The sequence below is a fragment of the Zeus faber genome, assembly GCF_960531495.2.
Source record: "Zeus faber genome assembly, chromosome: 2".
Lineage (NCBI taxonomy): Eukaryota > Metazoa > Chordata > Actinopteri > Zeiformes > Zeidae > Zeus > Zeus faber.
Window position 1 is genome coordinate 5,635,706 of NC_137189.1, and position 20,024 is coordinate 5,655,729.

At 41.8% G+C, this 20,024-nt stretch overlaps 1 protein-coding gene across 1 annotated transcript in view; it reads left to right on the forward strand.

Annotated features, from left to right (window-relative positions):
- The window catches only part of ches1 (checkpoint suppressor 1), a 72,596-nt gene that overhangs the window by 31,934 nt on the left and 20,638 nt on the right, over nt 1–20,024 (forward strand). The window contains exons 2-3 of the mRNA XM_079996549.1: nt 1,556–2,155; nt 18,906–19,057. Of these exons, the coding sequence (XP_079852675.1) occupies nt 1,574–2,155; nt 18,906–19,057 (734 nt within the window). The 5' untranslated portion in view covers nt 1,556–1,573. The remainder of the gene's footprint in view (nt 1–1,555; nt 2,156–18,905; nt 19,058–20,024) is intronic.

Below are 20,024 nucleotides of genomic sequence, written 5' to 3' on the forward strand. Positions count from 1 at the left end.
CTTCCTGCGTGTAATGAGCGCAGTGCTGCTTTCATGTCGCTGCAATAATAGTGTGATTAGAACGGAGATAGCTTTGTGTTCCGAAAAATAAGTTTCAAAGAAAGACCAAAAATTTCTTTCTTCTTGGCTTCATTCGTGTTCCTTTTCTCAGTTTCTGGGATGGCTTCGTACTGCCAGAGTGTCGTCTTGAGAACGGTGTGGCTCTGAGCCGTGCCTAGGGCCGGGCGATGTATCTATTTAATATTGATATTGTGATATGAGAATGGATATTTAGGTCATCGGAATATCGCAATATATTTAAACATTCTCTGAGAAGCTGCCTTACAGTAAAGAAGTCAGATTGTCGCTACCTGCTCGGTTATAATACCCACGTTGATAATCAGGCCCTGGGCAACCACATTCGGGCCACTGTCAACCCTCTTATGTGTTCTTGTTGCCCCGTTGTCAACAACTTTTCCTGGCACATTGGGCATTATTTACTCCATGCAGAATGGTAAAATAAGTGATATTATTTAAATATGGATTATAATTACATGGGATCGTTATCACTTCATTATAAGATGACTGAGATTCGCCAACTATGTCAGTCTTAGCAACCAACAGCTGATACACGGTTGCCAATTTGGCGACCGCTTCTATAAGTTAGTGTCCTGATTGCGAGGCCCTGATTAATAATCATTCAAGTTTTGAATGTACAATGTGTAATTATTTAGAATGTGATAATGATGATGAGTGTGTCAAATACAGTATGTCTCACTAGTCTAGAACTGTGTGGTTAATAGACGTGGTATTCCAATTCACTTCACGTTGATTAATATTGAAACAGTTATTCCTGATGGAAAATGGAATAAATTAGATTTGAATTAAATATTAGAATAAGTTAAACAATATTCGACCAACTTATTATTTGATCAAGCTGGATCAAATAATGGGTTGATCCAACGTCAGGATGGAACAGCCATTCTTAGAATAATTTTTTCGTGGTATTGAATTATAGTGATTATAGGTATTGATGAATTATGTGAATTATAATAGTGTTGAAGAGGATAAAATGTTCATCTCAATTACTGTATATCCAGTGTCTTATTGTTGCTCCTTGATTTGGGGCAAGTTGTTTTTTTTCTGACGTTCAATTAAGAATAGACTTGCTGACATTTACAACAGGATAATTACAGACAACAGGAGCTTTTTATTATCCAAAATGACTAGGTGCAATTAACGCTAAAATATTTTTAATGTTCATTTCTGCCATACAAAGCATTAAGCAGTAATCCGAGAGTGGTTGGACACGGACAGGTTTCTCCACCCAATGGCGTCACCCAAAGCCCCCGGAGCCCAAATGAAGAGGTGTACTTTTCCCTTCAGATCTCACAGACTAATTGGGGCTAAAATTGTTTGAAATTGCGTTGCGTGCCTTCAACATGAATCTCGGATTAACGTTAAGCTGACCTCTCCCATCCCTCTGTCCCTTCTTTTATCTTCCCCTCCGCTGTTGTAATCTCCTCCTTTCTCCCTGGCCGTCGCTTCACCTACTGTCCTTTCTGTCTCCCTGCAGGAGTGAGTCCTGGACTGGATGGGACCCACCATGCCCCCCAGTAAGAAGGCCCAGAGCCCCAGCAGCGGAGCCAGCGCCTCGCGGGGCCTCAGCCCCCCCTACCGGCAGGGCGAGGCGGCAGCGGCGGCGTCCGAGGCGGAGGCCGCCGACCTCTCGCTGTCCCTCTCTGCCTCCTTCTCCAAAGCCGAGGACGAGGAGCTCACCAGCCTCTCGTGGCTCCACGAGAGCACGGACCTCCTTAACAGCTTCAGCCACTCTGGGCTGCGCAGCGTCTCGCCGCTGCAGGACCCTGACGGCCAGCCCCCCCGCTCACCGTCCTCCTCGTCCCCGTCGCCCGACGACCCCGTGCTGGGGGACACGCAGTCGCTGTACGACCTGGCGGCCGGCGCCACCCGCAAGCCGCCTTACTCCTTCAGCTGCCTGATCTTCATGGCCATTGAGGACGCGCCCAACAAGCGGCTGCCGGTGAAGGACATTTACGGCTGGATCCTGGAGCACTTCCCCTACTACGCCAGTGCGCCCACAGGCTGGAAGAACTCTGTGCGACACAATCTGTCGCTAAACAAGTGTTTCAAGAAGGTGGACAAAGACCGGAGCCAGGTAAGAGGAACATCACTCGTCCGCAGTGCTGGTCCATGATCCAGACCAGTCCATGGCTCTTGGCGCAGTCAGTGATATAATTGCCTTCTTTTGTTGATATCATTTCACTATCGCAGTATCGGCTTAGTATAGGTTATAACAAGGTTATAACTTCACCTCATGACAGTTTATTGATATTCAACATTCAAGATTCAAGAGTTTTATTTGTCACATTCAACGTTGGAACATGGAATTTGTGTCTTTTTTTTTGTTTTACTCAGCCCGACTCATAGAAATGCACCTAATTGACGGTTCATTCAGTTCAACATTTCTAATATGGTCGTAAAATTCCCTTTGAATTTGGATGGAAACATGAAGGTAGCATTTGAGAGGAACAGTTTTACAAAATGATCGGGATCAGCTCAAATAATTGCAATCAGATGTTGATGGTAATCATTTTGACAGCTCGGTCCCAAAATTCCTCACGATGACAGCACTTAGAGAGTGCGACGGATTTTCTTGCATTTTGGAGCCAGAGTCATTAATTTTATGTGTTGCAATTCATATTTAGGCCATCAAAGTGTAGATATTCTAAATTGCATATGAGGAAACTGTTCCATGTAAATTTGAGAATTGCATCGGCTGCTTTTATTCCATCAAAGATCATGGAGGGAGCTCTTTGAGGGAGATATATTTCAAACCTATTTCAATTATATTATATATATATTATATTAATATATTATATATATTCGATATATCACTCTTAGTAATGCGCTATGACCCTGTTTGTGTATCAAGTGACCCCACTTGGGGTTGTGACCCCCAGGTTGAATTGAGGTTGTGTGGGTTAGACCTCATAGTGTCGTGTTCCAGCCATGACGTGCATCCCCGTTTGCTCCCTTTGAAATATGAGCGGTAAGTCTGAACGTGCAAATTCAAACTAGCGTGAGAATTGCTATCGCTACTTAACACCCACCCCACACACACACACACACACACACACACACACACACACACACACACACACACACACACAAACTTGTGTGGGGTCGACTTTGTTCGAAGTCCTCTGACTCCTTTGGCAGCCAGACAGTTATCAGCGTTTTGCAGGCATATCCAACTTGAAGTCAAACATATTCTGTATTTTGTCTACAGCTGTACCAGATTCTGCCTTATCAATAGTTGATGATCTCTGCTTTCATAGTTCTTTTTCACTGCTCCCCCCGGTGGGTATAGCGTTTCGCCTTTGATTTATGTCTCGATACAGTCTCTCGCTTGTACGATGGGGCTTTCACGCCCCGATTTTTAACTTCATTGAACAAGCCATGTTTAAAGAAGCTAAATTATGAAAAAAGGGAACAAATCCCTTTCTCAATTAGCAGTAAATTAATGCTGGAGGATTTAATAGCATTCATGCCAGGAGACGTTAGATCTTCTTTTCCCTTGGGGTGTTGGGGTTTTGGGGTGGGGTGGGGGTTGGGCAAAGAGCTTGGATCGGTTCCTGCTTTGAAACAGTTTGGTTTAGATTATATTACAGTTCAAATTCAATTACAGTTCATATTATATTACAGTTCAGATCACAACACACTTCATATTATAATACAGTTTAAATTATATCACAGTTCAGTTTATATCACAGTTCATATTGTATCACAGTTTATATTATATCACAGTTCAGATTATATATCACAGCTGGTATAGGTTGCAGGCTGCAGTGTGTGCTCTCCTTGACCAGCGTGTGAACCTGTATGTCCTGATTTCTGTGTGGGGGGGAAAACAAAATGGATGAAGGATGAAGAGGTTGTGTGTGCGTGTGCGTGTGCGTGTGTGCGCGTGTGTGAGTGTGTGGGGTTGTGCGTGTGTGCGCGTGTGTGATTGTGTGGGGTTGTGTGTGTGTGTGTGTGTGCGCTTGCGCCCTCATGCTATGCTGTCATCTGGCCCCTTGACTACTACGGTACAGAGTTTGCCTTGTATACATATCTCCATAGTAACTGGGTTGCAGTTGACATAAAAGTATGCTGTTGCTGTAGCAACAGCAAAACTGATTTGGCTTTACTGTCTTGGGTGTGTATGCGAGAGAGAGAGAGAGAGAGAGAGAGAGAGAGCCTGTGTGTGCCTGTGTGGGAATGTGTGTATCCATGAATTCGTGCATGGTTAGGTGTGTGTGTGTGTGTGTGTGTGTGTGTGTGTGTGTGTGTGAACGCGGCGAGTATGTGGACTTATATGCTGTGTGTGTGTGTGTGTGTGTGTGTGTGTGTGTGTGTGTGTGTGTGTGTGTGTGTGTGTGTGTGTGTGTGTGTGTGTGTGTGTGTGTGTGTGTGTGTGTGTGTGTGTGTGTGGAGCATATTGTGTAGAGAGGTGATTTTGGCAAGGACAGGCTGTCTTGTCTTTGTGTCAGTGCACACTGTATAAGACAGCGTGCTAATTAACCCTTCAAACCTATCCACCCGCTCAGCAATGCACACACACACACACACACACACACATACACACACACACACACACTCACACACACACAGACATAGATCCAGAGAAAACAGGGAAAAACATGCACACACAGACCAACACATGTTCCCACACACATGCATACAGTACATGCACGCATCAATGCCCACAAGGACAAAAAATACAGTGTACACACACACACACGCACAAGCACACACAATCACACACACGTGCACGGTAGCAACGCTGTCTGTCTGGGTGTAGAAATGAGGGCACATCTCTGCAGACTGCTCCTCTACCTGCCAAGCGCCTCGCTTTATCTCAAGCTGCAATTACAGAAAAGTCTGTAATTTCAGTCAGACCTCGCCTTTCAAGGGAACCATCTGCATTTCAATACTCTGCTTCTTCCCTGGGTTCGCTTTGACTTACCTTTATCTCCCTCTCCCCCTCTCTTTCTCTCCCTTTCTGTCTCTCTCTCTAGCTCTCTCTCTGTCTCTCTCTCCGTCTTTCTCTCTCTCTCATTTTTTATATTATGAGCGCACAATAATAGTGGCGGGCCACTTCGGTGTGCCGCATTCAATTTTATTTTAAAATTTGCGCTCACGGTAGGAAATGAAGATGAGATGTGGAATGTGGTCGAGGGGAATGTCAATTACTCATTTGGAGACCACTTGGCTCCTAAGTGGGAGGGGGGAAGGAAGGGAAGAAGGAAAGGAGGGGAGGATATTAGGAAAGAGAGGGAAAGGGGAGTGTGGTGGCTTGGCAGTGAATACCGTACTTCATACTGTAGCATCAATCTACAGAGGTGGAGATGAATACGACAGTGGCCTATTTGTTCCGCTCAGTGTGTTTCTGGGTCATATCCAGGCAGATGACAAGATGGGGGCTAGTTTGGAATAAGCTGTGCTGTGTGTGCGTGCGTGCGTGCGAGACACTGAGACCGTGAGAGTCGCCGTTGCCATGGCGTTGTTTACAAACAGGATTCCTCCCGGTGCTGAATGACATGCCTTAATGACATGTGTTTGTTGCCCTCAGAGTTCCGGACGGGTGATGTAACACGGTGTACAGCCCTCGCACGTTAGAACACACACACACACACACACACACACAGGCAGCCTCTTATGAAATCACAGCCGGGAGACAGAGAGAGAGGGAGTTTTGTCGTCCCGCACAGAGTTTCCTCGGTTTGGTGCCGGGGTGTGACACCCCTCAATCAGGCCCGTCCTCTCAAGTGCAAAAATGCATCCGTGTGGTCATAAGTAATAAGACGCTTATTACTGTTACACGCGGAAAATAATGTGTGTCGGGTAAATATTTATATGATATTATTGTTAGTGGAGAAAAGTAGTTCTGAGCGATAGTGTCTATAATGCTCAGACGTGATATTGACTGGGATTTTGGTTCGTGAATGTGAACTTCAAAGACTGTTCTAGATGTTCTAATCAATTCAATAATAAATGTTATATTAATTGAAAAAATATAATAATAATAATTATTATTATTATTAGTTATTATTAGTAATAATAATTAGTACAATTACAAAAAGGGAATTAATAATTAATACAATTATAAAAAAAGAATTACCAATACAATTACAATAACCAACACCTCTACCTTATTGGTCATAATATACATACTGTATATCTGATGATTCTTTCTCAAAATGTTTCCTTGTGTGAACGTACAAATTGTTTCCCGCAAAATATGGTCAAATTATAGACAGATTCATACTATCTTGTTCTTAGTGTTATTTTAGTCTTTTTGGAACGGACTACGGCCAAGTAAGAGACGAGAAGTTGCAAAATTATTCAAAGTACACCACTTGCTACAGAAATTAATATGGATATTTAACTAAACTTCATGCAAATCCATCATAACCTAAAAAAGAAGTCTGATTTCAAGATTCAAGATTCAAGATTTGTCAAAAAACTCAAATTAATAAACATTAATTTATATGGATCTACTGTAGTTTAGAGGTTGCACTGTATTTGTCCGGCCGCATGTGTTTTCATGATTCCAACCTCCATTGTTTTTTGGTAAACACGACTTTGTGTGTGTTCCTGTGTAACCCGACACGCAAACTGACAGGAACACGGCAACAATTACAGGAACTCTGTCACATCACATTTTAGGCTCTTCAGATAAACCTGAAACGGCAGACGTGATAGAGTTGACGAGACAAATTTCTCGAACATTTATAAAAAAAAAAAACTAAAAAAAACAAAACCTAAGCCTCTTATTCTGTGTTATCTTATTTATGTTTCCGTGCGTCTGCATTAGGATTAGTGTGAGTTGAATGGAAATGGAGTTTATAACAGTGTACATGTGCATGGTGACAGCGGTGTGCATTATCATATTATGTTTGTTAATCTCATTTCGGGGCTGATTGAATGATGGAGCTGCTCTCAGGACATATGTGTTGTATGTGGAGATCATTTCATTTTCCACTGTGTTCACCCACACCTGGCAACCCTCCCAGACTTCTCCTGGAAAACTCCCCTGTTTCCCCCCCAACCCTCGTGTATGTTTTTTTTTTTTTGTTTGTTTTTAAATAACAAAATTCAATTGGTCTGTGTATTTGACAGAGAAGTGAGGTTGCCGGATTTAGATTGTTAAGCATAAATACACACGCTACACTGTCTTCGCAATGCACCCTGGCAACCCAAAGCTGCTTCATTTTAAAGGAAATGGTTGTTATTGTGAAAAGATGTTGAGTCTGTGTTTATACATTTTAGTCAATTTTTATTCATTTTATTTTTTATCAATTTATTTCATTTATTTGTTAGTTATACTTTTTTTTCATCCAATGCGAATCTCCCAATTTTTTAAACTTCAACGTTTCCAGGTATGGTTATCCATTCCATAGTGCAAACAGGTCAAACAATCACTCTGAAAGAGTAAAGTAAAGACGTTTAGAAGTAAAAAATGAATAAAAATGTTGAGTGTGGTGCCATGCAGGAAGTATTACTATTAATTAATCCGTTGGATATTTCATGACTTGGGGGATTATTCCTTTTTGGATTAGTGGAGTGACTGGGGTCTGTTGTTTATCAGTATTACTGGGAGGTTAATGGAGGATGTAGGTGCATCCACAGTATTATTATGGGTCCATCCCGCAGGGCTGGATCCTATTGTTATGGCTCAGATTTGTATTATTATCATTCTCCTTGGCATTTTTCTGGCTAAAAGTGTCTGGAACATGACAGCCGCTGAATCCACAGACATGGTTGAGGTCTCGTGAGAACCGGGACATCTCAGACCAGATCTCGTGGTTCAAGTTTGATCCACATCACTCTACATTTGGAGCGGGTTTTAGTGAAGAACTGCCGAAAATCTACCAGAAGTAGCCGAATGTTCGCGCATCACCAATACGCCAACGTTCTACAACTTCCGGTCAAGTGGTGAAGCGGGATAAGTTTGTGGAGCGGGGCACTTTGTGACATCATCATCCAGTTCGTTATACAGGTATTCCTCACTTAATTCCTCACCTAGCTGTTTAACGACCGTTCGGACTTACGACCAGCTCTCTGACCAGTCAGTATTGTACGCTGCGTACAATACTGCTGCGTGCGCGCTCCGTGCGCGGCGTCCCATCATCACGCATCTCATCTTACATCACCCTTTATATACTATATACCTGTACACTATATATACTATATACACTATATATGCTATATACACTGTATACACTATATATACGATATATACTATATATATATATATATATATATATATATATATATATATACACCATATATACTATATACTCTACACTATATATACTATATACACAATGCACTATATATACTTACACACTCTATACACTATACACTATATATATTACATATACTATATACACTATATATACTATATACACTATATACACTGTATACATCTCATCTCATCACCATTCTTAGTCTCAGTCTTCTTCCTCAGTTCCTGCAGTCTGTCAGTATTCACTACACTAGCGTTCGCAATAGCCACGCATCCTTACCGTGAAATAACACTATATACGCTATATATACTATATAAACTATATATACCAGCCACGCCCCCTTACTGTGAAATAACACAGGTCCTCGCTTATTGACCAATTTGCTTAACAACCCGGTCCTTGGAACGGAACTCAGTTGTTAAGTGAGGAGTACCTCTATATGTGCAGGTTGCGTTTGTGGGCGCTCATTTGCATCGTGGGAGGAGCATGGTGTAGACTCCATCGCTCTGTAATGGTTGCAAACTGCGCGTGTGTATGTGTGTGTGTGTGTGTGTGTGTGAGCTTGTCTATGTGTGTGTGTGTGTGTGTGTGTGTGTGTGTGTGTGTGTATCCTCTTACCTGCTTGATGTCGGCGGGGCATTTCGTTTGATATTTTATTATTTTTCCCTTTGTGTAAATATAAACGCATTCTGTTCCATTTAAACCGGTGCTGTGTCCTTCCTTATTTTGGTCGTTACACACAAACTATAGGAGTCCAAAACAGTCCAAAACATATTCTGTGTTTGTGTCCTCACACATGGAGTTTACATCTTGCAGCTACAGAGCAATGGGTCTGAATCGTGTCCGTTTTATTTTAGTTGATTCAAAAGTTTGGACTTAGATGTAAAGACGAGCGAGAGCGTGAACTGATGCTATGTTCCATGGGAACTCAAAAATGTGTAATTGGTGTCGATACGAAGTGATGGTGTGTTTAACAGTAACTCGGAAAACTATAATTCGTATTTAACATGAATAACCTGGACCCAGTTTATTGCTGCCTGCAGCTACATTATTATTATTATTATTATTATTATTATTGTTGTTGTTGTTGTTGTTTTTATTATTGTTGTTGTTGTTGTTTGTATTATCATCATAAGGTCAGTGGTAGCGGGACTTTGTGATATCTGCCGCTTCCCAAGGAGACAGCACTCAGAGTTTATATAATACAGGAAACAGATGTTGGCAACAGCCATGATCACCCTCTCCCCTCCTCCGCCTTCCTCCTAACCCACTGTTGTATTACTCTTTCTGCTTCTCCCTCTCCCTCTCTCTCTCTCTCTCTCTCTCTCTCTTTCTATCTCTTCAGTTCAATTCAAAAGACTTTATTGGCATGGGGAAAAACATACGTTTACATTGCAAAAGCAAATGGGAAACAAAAACAAAAATATGATGTAAAATTAAAACACAACATTTTAAATGTTGAAAAATCTATATACAATAAACACAAGGTTACCTAAAATTAAAAATATATTTTTTAATGTTAGAAAAAAAACATGTTTATTTTTGTTTATTTCTTTTTATTATTATTGTTCTTTTTCATCAAATGCACCAACAAAATCTCCCAGTTTTTTTAACAACAAAGTTGGCAGGTATGGTTATCTGTTCCATTAGTGGCCACAGAGGTGTAGGTAACCGAAAAATTAAAACGGATAAGTAAATGTAATAATGTACATAAATTAACTATTTAACTACATAAATAATGTAGTTTGAAAATATATTGACAGGTATGTGGGGATAACCTACTAAGAAACTAAGAAAGAACTAACAAAAATGTGAACTAACAAAAATGTAACATTGCTGTTAAAAACATAGAAACAGATAAGTGAGAATAAAACACTTAAAATAGAGAAATTTATCCTTTGCTATCAAAAATATTGATCAAAAATTGCTATCGAAAATATCTCTCTCTCTTTCCCACTGTCTCTCTATACCTCATCCTGTTTTTCTGCTATTCCATTTGCTGCTATTATTCCTCACTCCGGGAGTCCCAAGCTAATTTTGTGTAGTGTGTGTATTTGACTGTAAATGTGAATGTGTGTGTTTGTGTGTGAATGTGTACAGAACGGTGCCCTGCCTTCACCACAGTCAGAGGTGGAAAATTCCAGGTTCAGAAAATCAAGGTCCTGCCACGTTTTCACTCCAGCCCTGCACTGATTATCTGGTTTCACTCAGTTCAGCTCGACCATTGATGCTTTTGAGCAAATCCACATGGTTGACTCAAAGTCCTGGAGATATTCAACAACTGGAATCAATCACATACTACGTATATTAATCGTTTGTATTCTTAACTGCGCCCTGTTTTCCAGATTTAAAACAAGGTAAACCAAAGTGAAATGAGTCTTCTTATTGAAATACCTTCAGTTGGGTATTTCCTACCTTGGTTCAAGGTAATTTAAAAGAAAAAAGATAGAAGTATCGATAGTGTATCGCAAGATGAAGTATCGCAATATATTGCAGTATTGATCTTTTTTGTTCCACCCCTAATAAAAATAATTAAAAGGCTCGTTCCTGTTTTTATGATCATAAAAGATGGACATTGCTGGCGTTTAATATATATTTTCTATTAACTTGACTTGACAAGTTAATAGACTGTGTGTCACTTTTCAACAGCTATATATATATACAGTGGGGCAAAAAAGTATTTATTCAGCCACCAATTGTGCAAGTTCTCCCACTTAAAAAGATGAAAGAGGCCTGTTATTTTCATCATAGGTACACTTCGACTATGAGAGACAGAATGGGGGGAAAGAATCCAGGAAATCACATTGTAGGATTTTTAATGAATTAATTGGTAAATTCCTCATTAATAAGTATTTGGTCACCTACAAACAAGCAAGATTTCTGGCTTTCACAGACCTGTAACTTTTTCTTTAAGAGGCTCCTCTGTCCTCCACTCGTTACCTGTATTAATGCACCTGTTTGAACTCGTTATCAGTATAAAAGACACCTGTCCACAACCTCAAACAGTCACACTCCAAACTCCACTATGGCCAAGACCAAAGAGCTGTCAAAGGACACCAGAAACAAAATTGTAGACCTGCACCAGGCTGGGAAGACTGAATCTGCAATAGGTAAGCAGCTTGTTGTGAAGAAATCAACTGTGAGAGCAATTATTAGAAAATGGAAGACATACAAGACCACTGATAATCTCCCTCGATCTGGGGCTCCACGCAAGATCTCACCCGGTGGGGTCAAAATGATCACAAGAACGGTGAGCAAACATCCCAGAACAACACGGGGGGACCTAGTGAATGACCTGCAGAGAGCTGGGACCAAAGTAACAAAGGCTACCATCAGTAACACACTACGCCGCCAGGGACTCAAATCCTGCAGTGCCAGACGTGTCCCCCTGCTTAAGCCAGTACATGTCCAGGCCCGTCTGAAGTTTGCTAGAGAGCATTTGGATGATCCAGAAGAGGATTGGGAGAATGTCATATGGTCAGATGAAACCAATATAGAACTTTTTGGTAAAAACTCAACTTGTCATGTTTGGAGGAGAAAGAAAGCTGAGTTGCATCCAAAGAACACCATACCTACTGTGAAGCCTGGGGGTGGAAACATCATGCTTTGGGGGTGTTTTTCTGCAAAGGGACCAGGACGACTGATCCGTGTAAAGGAAAGAACGAATGGGGCCATGTATCGTAGATTTTGAGTGAAAACCTCCTTCCATCAGCAAGGGCATTGAAGATGAAACGTGGCTGGGTCTTTCAGCATGACAATGATCCCAAACACACCGCCCGGGCAACGAAGGAGTGGCTTCGTAAGAAGCATTTCATGGTCCTGCAGTGGCCTAGCCAGTCTCCAGATCTCAACCCCATAGAAAATCTTTGGAGGGAGTTGAAAGTCCGTGTTGCCCGGCGACAGCCCCAAAACATCACTGCTCTAGAGGAGATCTGCATGGAGGAATGGGCCAAAATACCAGCAACAGTGTGTGAAAACCTTGTGAAGACTTACAGAAAACGTTTGACTCTGTCATTGCAAACAAAGGGTATATAACAAAGTATTGAGATGAACTTTTTTTATTGACCAAATACTTATTTTCCACCATAATTTGCAAATAAATTCTTTAAAAATCAGACAATGTGATTTTATGGATTTTTTTTCTCATTTTGTCTCTCATAGTTGAGGTTTACCTATGATGAAAATAGCAGGCCTCTCTCATCTTTTTAAGTGGGAGAACTTGCACAATTGGTGGCTGACTAAATACCTTTTTGCCCCACTGTATATATATATATATATATATATATATATATATATATATATATATATATATATATATATATATATGCAATAAGTGCTGTGCAAATTATTAAAATGATTAATCGGAATTAATCGCATGATATTGGTCCAATTAATCGCAATTCTATTTAAAATGCATTGCATGGAGTTATAGCCCCATATTATGATTTTCATATGTATTGCATTAACACGTTATTAACGCATGAACTTATTGCCAATATACTACATATACATATATACAATATTATCACAATACAATATCACAATATGATATTAACACAATTTGATATTAACACAATACAATTTTATCCCGATATGATAATATTGCGATTTTTTAAGTTTTGCAATAAACCGAGTATTTTGATACTATACAACGATATATTGCGATATATTATTACATTTTTTCATTTGACTGCTGTAAAAAAAAAATATTTAAAAAAACTAATAAAATACGCTAATCCACATGAATGCGAATACATTTTAATGAGCAATACGTCGTCCTCTCACATTTTAGTTAGTTAGAAAGCAATCAAGCAAAAAAAACCAAAACTTGTATCGAAACAGCATTTCTGCAACGGCATGTGGTTGAACCTTTTCATAACGGTTGATATTTCACCGTTGAATGAAGCACCTGGACCTGTAATAACACAGTGTTAGAGCGGTGGTGTCACATGGAGCGGAGAGACGCAGCAGTAGTGGCGGCCCGGCCCGACAGCGGGGCATCAATCCACTCTCTGCAGAAATATCAGATTAGATTACCTGGTGGGGAATAGAAAGCCATAGAAATAGGAATCCACAGTGACGAATTAAACCAAGTGTAGATTCAGAACAATACGTAAGGATTTAGTCTCTTTTGTCTAATGACTGAATCTTAGGATCATTATGATAGTTTCCATTCTATTGGTGCCAAAACTGTCCTACTCTTGGACTCTGCCACAAAGGTACTTTTTCAAACTTGGTGTCAAAGCCATAACTGCCATTCGCCTCACCTACATTCCGTCTCTCTGTGTAACCTGTTGCCACGGAGACGGCCACCATCCAGGTGACAGACCCCTCCTGCAACTGGCGACCATGATTGGCCTATCGACCGTGGCGAGGGGGGGTGTTGGAGAGGGAGTGTTTTGATTGGCTGGCTGATTGTCAGTGGCACGGGCCAGGCAGACAGTGTTCCTGTAGAGAGCATTGATTTAATCGAATGGCGGACGGGTGGGAAAAAACACACACACACACACACACACACACACACACACACACACACACACACACACACACATACACACACACACACACACATACACACATACGGGTGGCTGGCTTGCTCGAGGTGCAAGGGGAAATTTGGCCCAGCGGGGGTCTCCTCAGTGGGAGTGAGTGTATGCGTGTGTAATATCATGCTCTCCAGGAGAGGCGTCGCTGGCAGTAATGGAAGCACTCCCAGGAGCAGTGCACGCTGGGCAATATCACACTCTGTAGGGAACTTGGCCCAAACACACTCTCACACACACACACACACACACACACACACACACACACACACACACACACACACACACACACACACACACACACACACACACACACAGACACAGATACACAACGCAGCCACAGACATCACATCACATATGGCCTCTATAGAACAAGACAGACAGCTGACATACAGTACAAACGCAGACCCACACCAGCCACAGGGTTCAGCCAAATCTTATTATTTTGCTGTCATGTTTTTACAAGGTCACAAAGTGCGGCGGTGAGTTGTATCTGAGTATTTAGCAGCTTCAGTATTCGTCCTTGAAGAGGTGCGAGTCAGGGGATTGATTTGCTCACTGGACTGTCAGTGACACTGGAAATGGCCCGCTGTTTGTATAGTAACATAGACAGACAAAGAGGAGCCATAGCAAACCCTCTCCCTTTTGTTGATTTTATTACTACTAGAGGTAGTGGCAATATTTTTGTTGATTATATTGTAAATTTTAAGGTTCCCATTATTTATAAAAGTGCTGTTCACAGCACAACATTGCTGAACGTTTCACGATTGATAAACTTGCCATTCTGCTGCAGCTTCTCACTGTGCTTAAATGCAGTCCAAACTTTTAAGCCTTAAAAAAACGTTGAATCTCCTTTTTTTTTTCATAGTCTTGCAAACTGTGCATTTTGTAAGGTTCGCAACAATTTTTTACTGAGTATTTGGGACTCAAAGCAGCTGTTTTGGCTCCACCCACGCTAAGGTGAGAGAGTAGAAACAGGAACTTGTGCCGTTTCCTCCTGGAAACCTGCTGGAGCCAACGTTAGGCTCCGGTAGCATTGCAGAAATTGCAAAATGCAGTTTAAAATATAATGTGATATTGCTGTCATTTGCTGTTTATTTAAAACATTTGCCCCATTTGGATTACATTGAAGCACAGAAGAAGCTGCAGCAGAGTGGTAGGTTTCTGAACAGTAAAGCGCTCAGCAAGGTTTTACTCTGAACAGTTATAAATGACGGGAGCCAATGTTTTAGGATCCAGATTTGAAAATATGGGATTGGAAAATAGCGAACCTATCCTTTAACTTGATGTATTCCATTGACAGTAAGTACATTGTGTGGCTGCCTTCCCTCTCTGGCTCAATATCCGCTCCGAGAATACTGTATGCAGGAAATATTCAGTTTGATATTTACCTTTGAATTTGAGTCCCTTTTTCCCTCTCCACCTAGCGAGATATGGGCGTGTGCACAAACACACACAAGACACACACCTACACGTCAAGCAAGCCCTTGATTATTTTTTCCAGTTTTCAGTTGACAAGACAGATAAGAGAGGACGCTGTGATACAAAGACAGAAGGGAAGAGGAGAGTGAGGAAGGGGGAGGAATGATTTAAAGCAGGCTTGTTTGAGGACACCCCCCCCCCACACACACACACACATACTGTACACACATACACAAACACACATGCATGCTCACATGAACATAAATACACACACATACTGTACACACATACACACACACACACACACACACACACACATACACATACACATACACACACACGCTATAATCTATAGACTGGTTTCTTTAAGATGGTTTTCCAACAGCTTCATTAGGTGAAGGAGGGGGGCGGCTTTGATCTAAAAATACACCCCGTCATCGCCTCTGGAGTGGAAAAAGTTAAAGACTTTCCTTGTGTCTTAATCGAAAAAGCTGCACGTTTTTTTTTTTCTCTCGCAAAAACAGAGACGAGGAGGAGGAATGTAAAATATTAAGGGGTGGGGTGGGCCTTCACAATGTATTAATTCTGGTTCTGTTTTTTGTGAATGTGACAATGCGCCAGGGATGCGGCATTTGTTTTAGGTTGGTCCAAGCGGTTGATGTTTGAGTTTTGTGGGTTTTCTTTTTTGTGAAAGCAGTTTTTGCTCTGCTGTGTGTGTGTGTGTGTGTGTGTGTGTGTGTGTGTGTGTGTGTGTGTGTGTGTGTGTGTGTGTGTGTGTGTGTGTGTGTGTGTGTGTGTGTGTGTGTGTGTGTGTGTGTGTGTGTGTGTGTGTTTTACGATACTCGTGTGGACCGATCTCTGAATTGACTATTTTCTGTTTTAGAAGTGCACTAGAAACATGGCCCAGGTCAGTGTGCTCATCTGTGTTTGTCAAGTGTTCTGGACCAACCCCGACATAACATTTTTCTCACCCCACATACACACACATACAGCTCTATTATTTTCCCTTCCGTCCCTCCTCTCTTTATTATGTTTTTTTTTCTTTGGTTTTTCTACCTCTATATCTAGTTCCCATTGTCCTTTTCCTTCTCATTTTGTATTCTAAATTTTTATTTTTTTTCTTTTGTTTTCATTTCAGGTTCTCTCTTTCGCTCTCAATTTAATTCAATTCAATTCAAAGGCTTTATTGGCATGGGAAACATATGTACTCGCCAAAGCTATTGGAAAACAAAAAGTGAAGAATATAAATACAAAAAGCAAAAATCAACAGAAATAAAGCTGCAGGCAGCAATACATGGGGTCCAGGTTAGTGATCTTAGATACAAATTATAGTTTTCCGAGTTCCCATAAAAACACACCTTCAATTTGTATCAACACCAATTACACATTTTTGAGTTCCCATGGAATGTAGCATCTGCTTGTGCTGTCACACATTTTTACATCAGCATTACTCCTAAAACGAGTAGCATTTTTCCGAGTTTCCTTTGAACGCAGCATCGGCTCACGTAATGACAAGGGGATGACTCTCTGTGACTAATTATAGTTAAGACCTGGTCGCACGCAGAATTACTACTAACACGGGTTACAATTTTCCAAGTCCCATGGAACTCATCATCGGCTCCTACAGTCTGTATGTTACAACTAGGTTTGCGTATCGTTTGGGGTTTTCTTTCTGATACCGGTGCTGAACCGATACTTGTGAAATGGTACCAGTGCCTAAACAGTGCCTGAACCGATACTTAAAATGAAAAAAAAAAACCACACAAAACAACAAACGGTTGACGACAAATAAAGATACCAATGACGATATGACTTAGGATAAATGAACAAATATTGAAGTGTGCATATGAGCTCTACAGTTCCTATGTCTTTGTACTGTAATAGGTACACTGCTAACATCTTGCTGCTAACACAAACTTATCTCACTCCACCACCCGACTGGAAGTTGTAGAGCGTTGGCGTATCGGCGATACGCAAATGCTCTGCAACTTCCGGTAAATTGTCACCATTTTTTCACTAGTTCTTGCTCCAAATGTAGTTAGATATGGATCAAACTTGAACCATGAGATGTCTGAGATGTTCCGGTTCTATCGAGACCTCAGCCATGTCCGTGGGTTCAGCGGTTGTCGTGGGCCAGACACTTTTCTGATCCAGCTTGCATAGAAAAAAATCTATATATCAAGGGAGAAATTAATTTCCTGAGGCCAGTGGTTCCTAACGTGGGGTCCGGGGACCCTCAGTGGTCATTCAAGAGGTTCCAGGGCGTCCCCACCAAATTCATGAATAGTTGTGCTTCACCGTTATTTCATTTGCAAGACATTAGTACCATTAGAGAATGTACAATAATGACTGTTTCGATCTGGTTTCATTGTTGCCTACCTAACTATAGAATAGATACTAAATCAAATATAACAATAACAAATCTTCTCAGATCGAGGTCCCTGAGAGGAAATCTTATCTTATCGTATTAAATTGAAGGTCCAGAGCAGCGGCAGTAGCTCTGGAGGTAGACTCAGTAGAGCGGTCGTCTGGCAAGGAGGGTTGGTGGTTCAATCCTGCTCCTCCCGGCTAATTTGCCGAGGTGTACGTGACCCCTAAGAGCCCCTGGCCAGCTTGTTGCCTCCCTGCCTGGCTGATGCTGTGTTGCTGTGTGAATGGGTGAAATTTGAGGTGAAGTGCTTTGAGTGGCCATTTACCATCTGGAAATGGATGTGAAAATGGTTGAGGATCACTGGACAGGGCACTGTTGTACTTGCTAGGGCCACATTACGTGATTTTCAAGGCGATTTGTCAACGATATGCGACGGGCTGAGTAAGGGGTAGTCAAAGGGTGGTCGCGCTGTAGAATCGTAACTGTCATCGATATGTGTGTGTGTGTGTGTGAAAGACTCAATTCTGTCTCTCTACGATTCAAATCGGCGAGGTCACAATTCAATCAAACATATTTGATTCCATCGGGGCTAGTCTTTCCAAAATCCTTTGGTGTGTGCGAGTCCAAGCCTCAAATCGCAACAGCGATTTTCAACAGCCAATGACATTGTGCGCCCGCGCGATGGGGAAGCCAAGGAAAGCAGCAAGTGGCCGAGTGTGGACTTGTGAAACGGAGGAGGGACTTGTGGAATAGTGTCTGCTTAGTGTTTAATGTCAGCGCTGCACACAAATAACCACAGTAGTGAACTGAATGGCATCCATGTTTGTTTTGGTGTCAGAATATCGCAAAATATTTTGCTTCTCGGGAGAATCTCGGAGGGAAGATACATTCTCACGACTGCTGGAGTACCACAGAGCTCCATCCGTCTGTTCTCCGTCTTTAGGTGTGTGCTCCTCAAAGACAGCATGTGTTATGTGTGTGTGCGCAGAAGAGACTGGGTTGTTAAATGTGCGCTGCTCAATCTTTTCATTGTCGTTCATGATTGAAAAAAATCGTAACTAGCATCCTATTCCTTCCATCTCATATATATACAGTAAGTACTACCATATACAGTATATATACTGTAGATATACAGTATATATACTGTAGATATTCTGTATATAAACACAGTATATATACTGTATAATAGAATATATTCAGTATATACAGTATATATACTGTATATTCGGTGTAGATGATCCCACAGATGAGATCTCTTGTTTCTTCTCCCCACAGAGCATAGGAAAAGGCTCGCTGTGGTCCATAGACCCAGAGTACCGGCACAACCTGATCCAGGCGCTGAAGAAGACGCCGTACCACCCGTACTCCCCCGGCCTGGCCTCACCCTCTACCTCCCCTCCCAGCCTGCCTCAGACGTACCTCCACAGGTAAAAAAAAAACAACAAAAAAACCACCATGTGGCTTTTAACTGATTTATCTATCCAATCATTGACCGGTTGAATGATTGAAAAGTCATCCATTTGTTTGAAGGTCATTGAATGAGTGATGAATTGTTTGGTTGAGCCATCGATGGATTTGGGTTTGACCTTTGATTGGCCAGTTGACTCCCTAAATGAATAACTTTTATTACATTAGTAATGTATTGATAATTTGATGTATTGATACTCAATACATCAAATAATGTAGGATATCCGTGTTTGTTGTGAGCAGAGTTCGGATAGATGAGGTTCCACTGAAGATGGATGGATTGATTGATGGATGGATGGTTGCGTGGAGCGATAGTTTGATCAGCCATTTCGATTCTTGTATTTTTGCCTTTTTTCATCCCTGATTCCCCTTCATCACTCCAGGCACAGTAAGTTAAAACTAAACACTCTTCCACCAAGTGTGCCACTCCCCCCCCCCCCCCCCCCGCCTCTCTCTCTCACTCTCTCTCTTCCTCTTCTCCACCCACCAGGCCTAAGGCGCTACCTGGCTTCCCCCCCCCCCCCCCCCCTCCCTGAAGTCTTTTGCGCTGCTTTTATGCAACAGTCCTCCCGGTGCACCCCCCCACCCCTCACTCGCTCTCTCGCCTCCTTCCCTCCCTCCCTCCCTCCCCCTCCGGCTAATCACAGGTAGAAAGGCTGTTGTTGTTGTTAGGTGGTTGTTGTCCTTTTTTGTTCACTTGTTTACTCCCTCACCCTTTTCTCTGCCTTACCTCCCCCTCAGGCTCGCTCTCTCTCTCTCTCTCTCTCTCTCTCTCTCTCTCTCTGTCTTCCGCTCGCTCTCGCTCTCTCTCTCTCTCTCTCTCTCTCTCTCTCTCTCTCTCTCTCTCTCTCTCTCTCTCCACCATTTACCAAAAACGTTCCACCCTCTTCCTCTCAGATTACGTTGCTTTGCTTTCCTGCCCTCTTT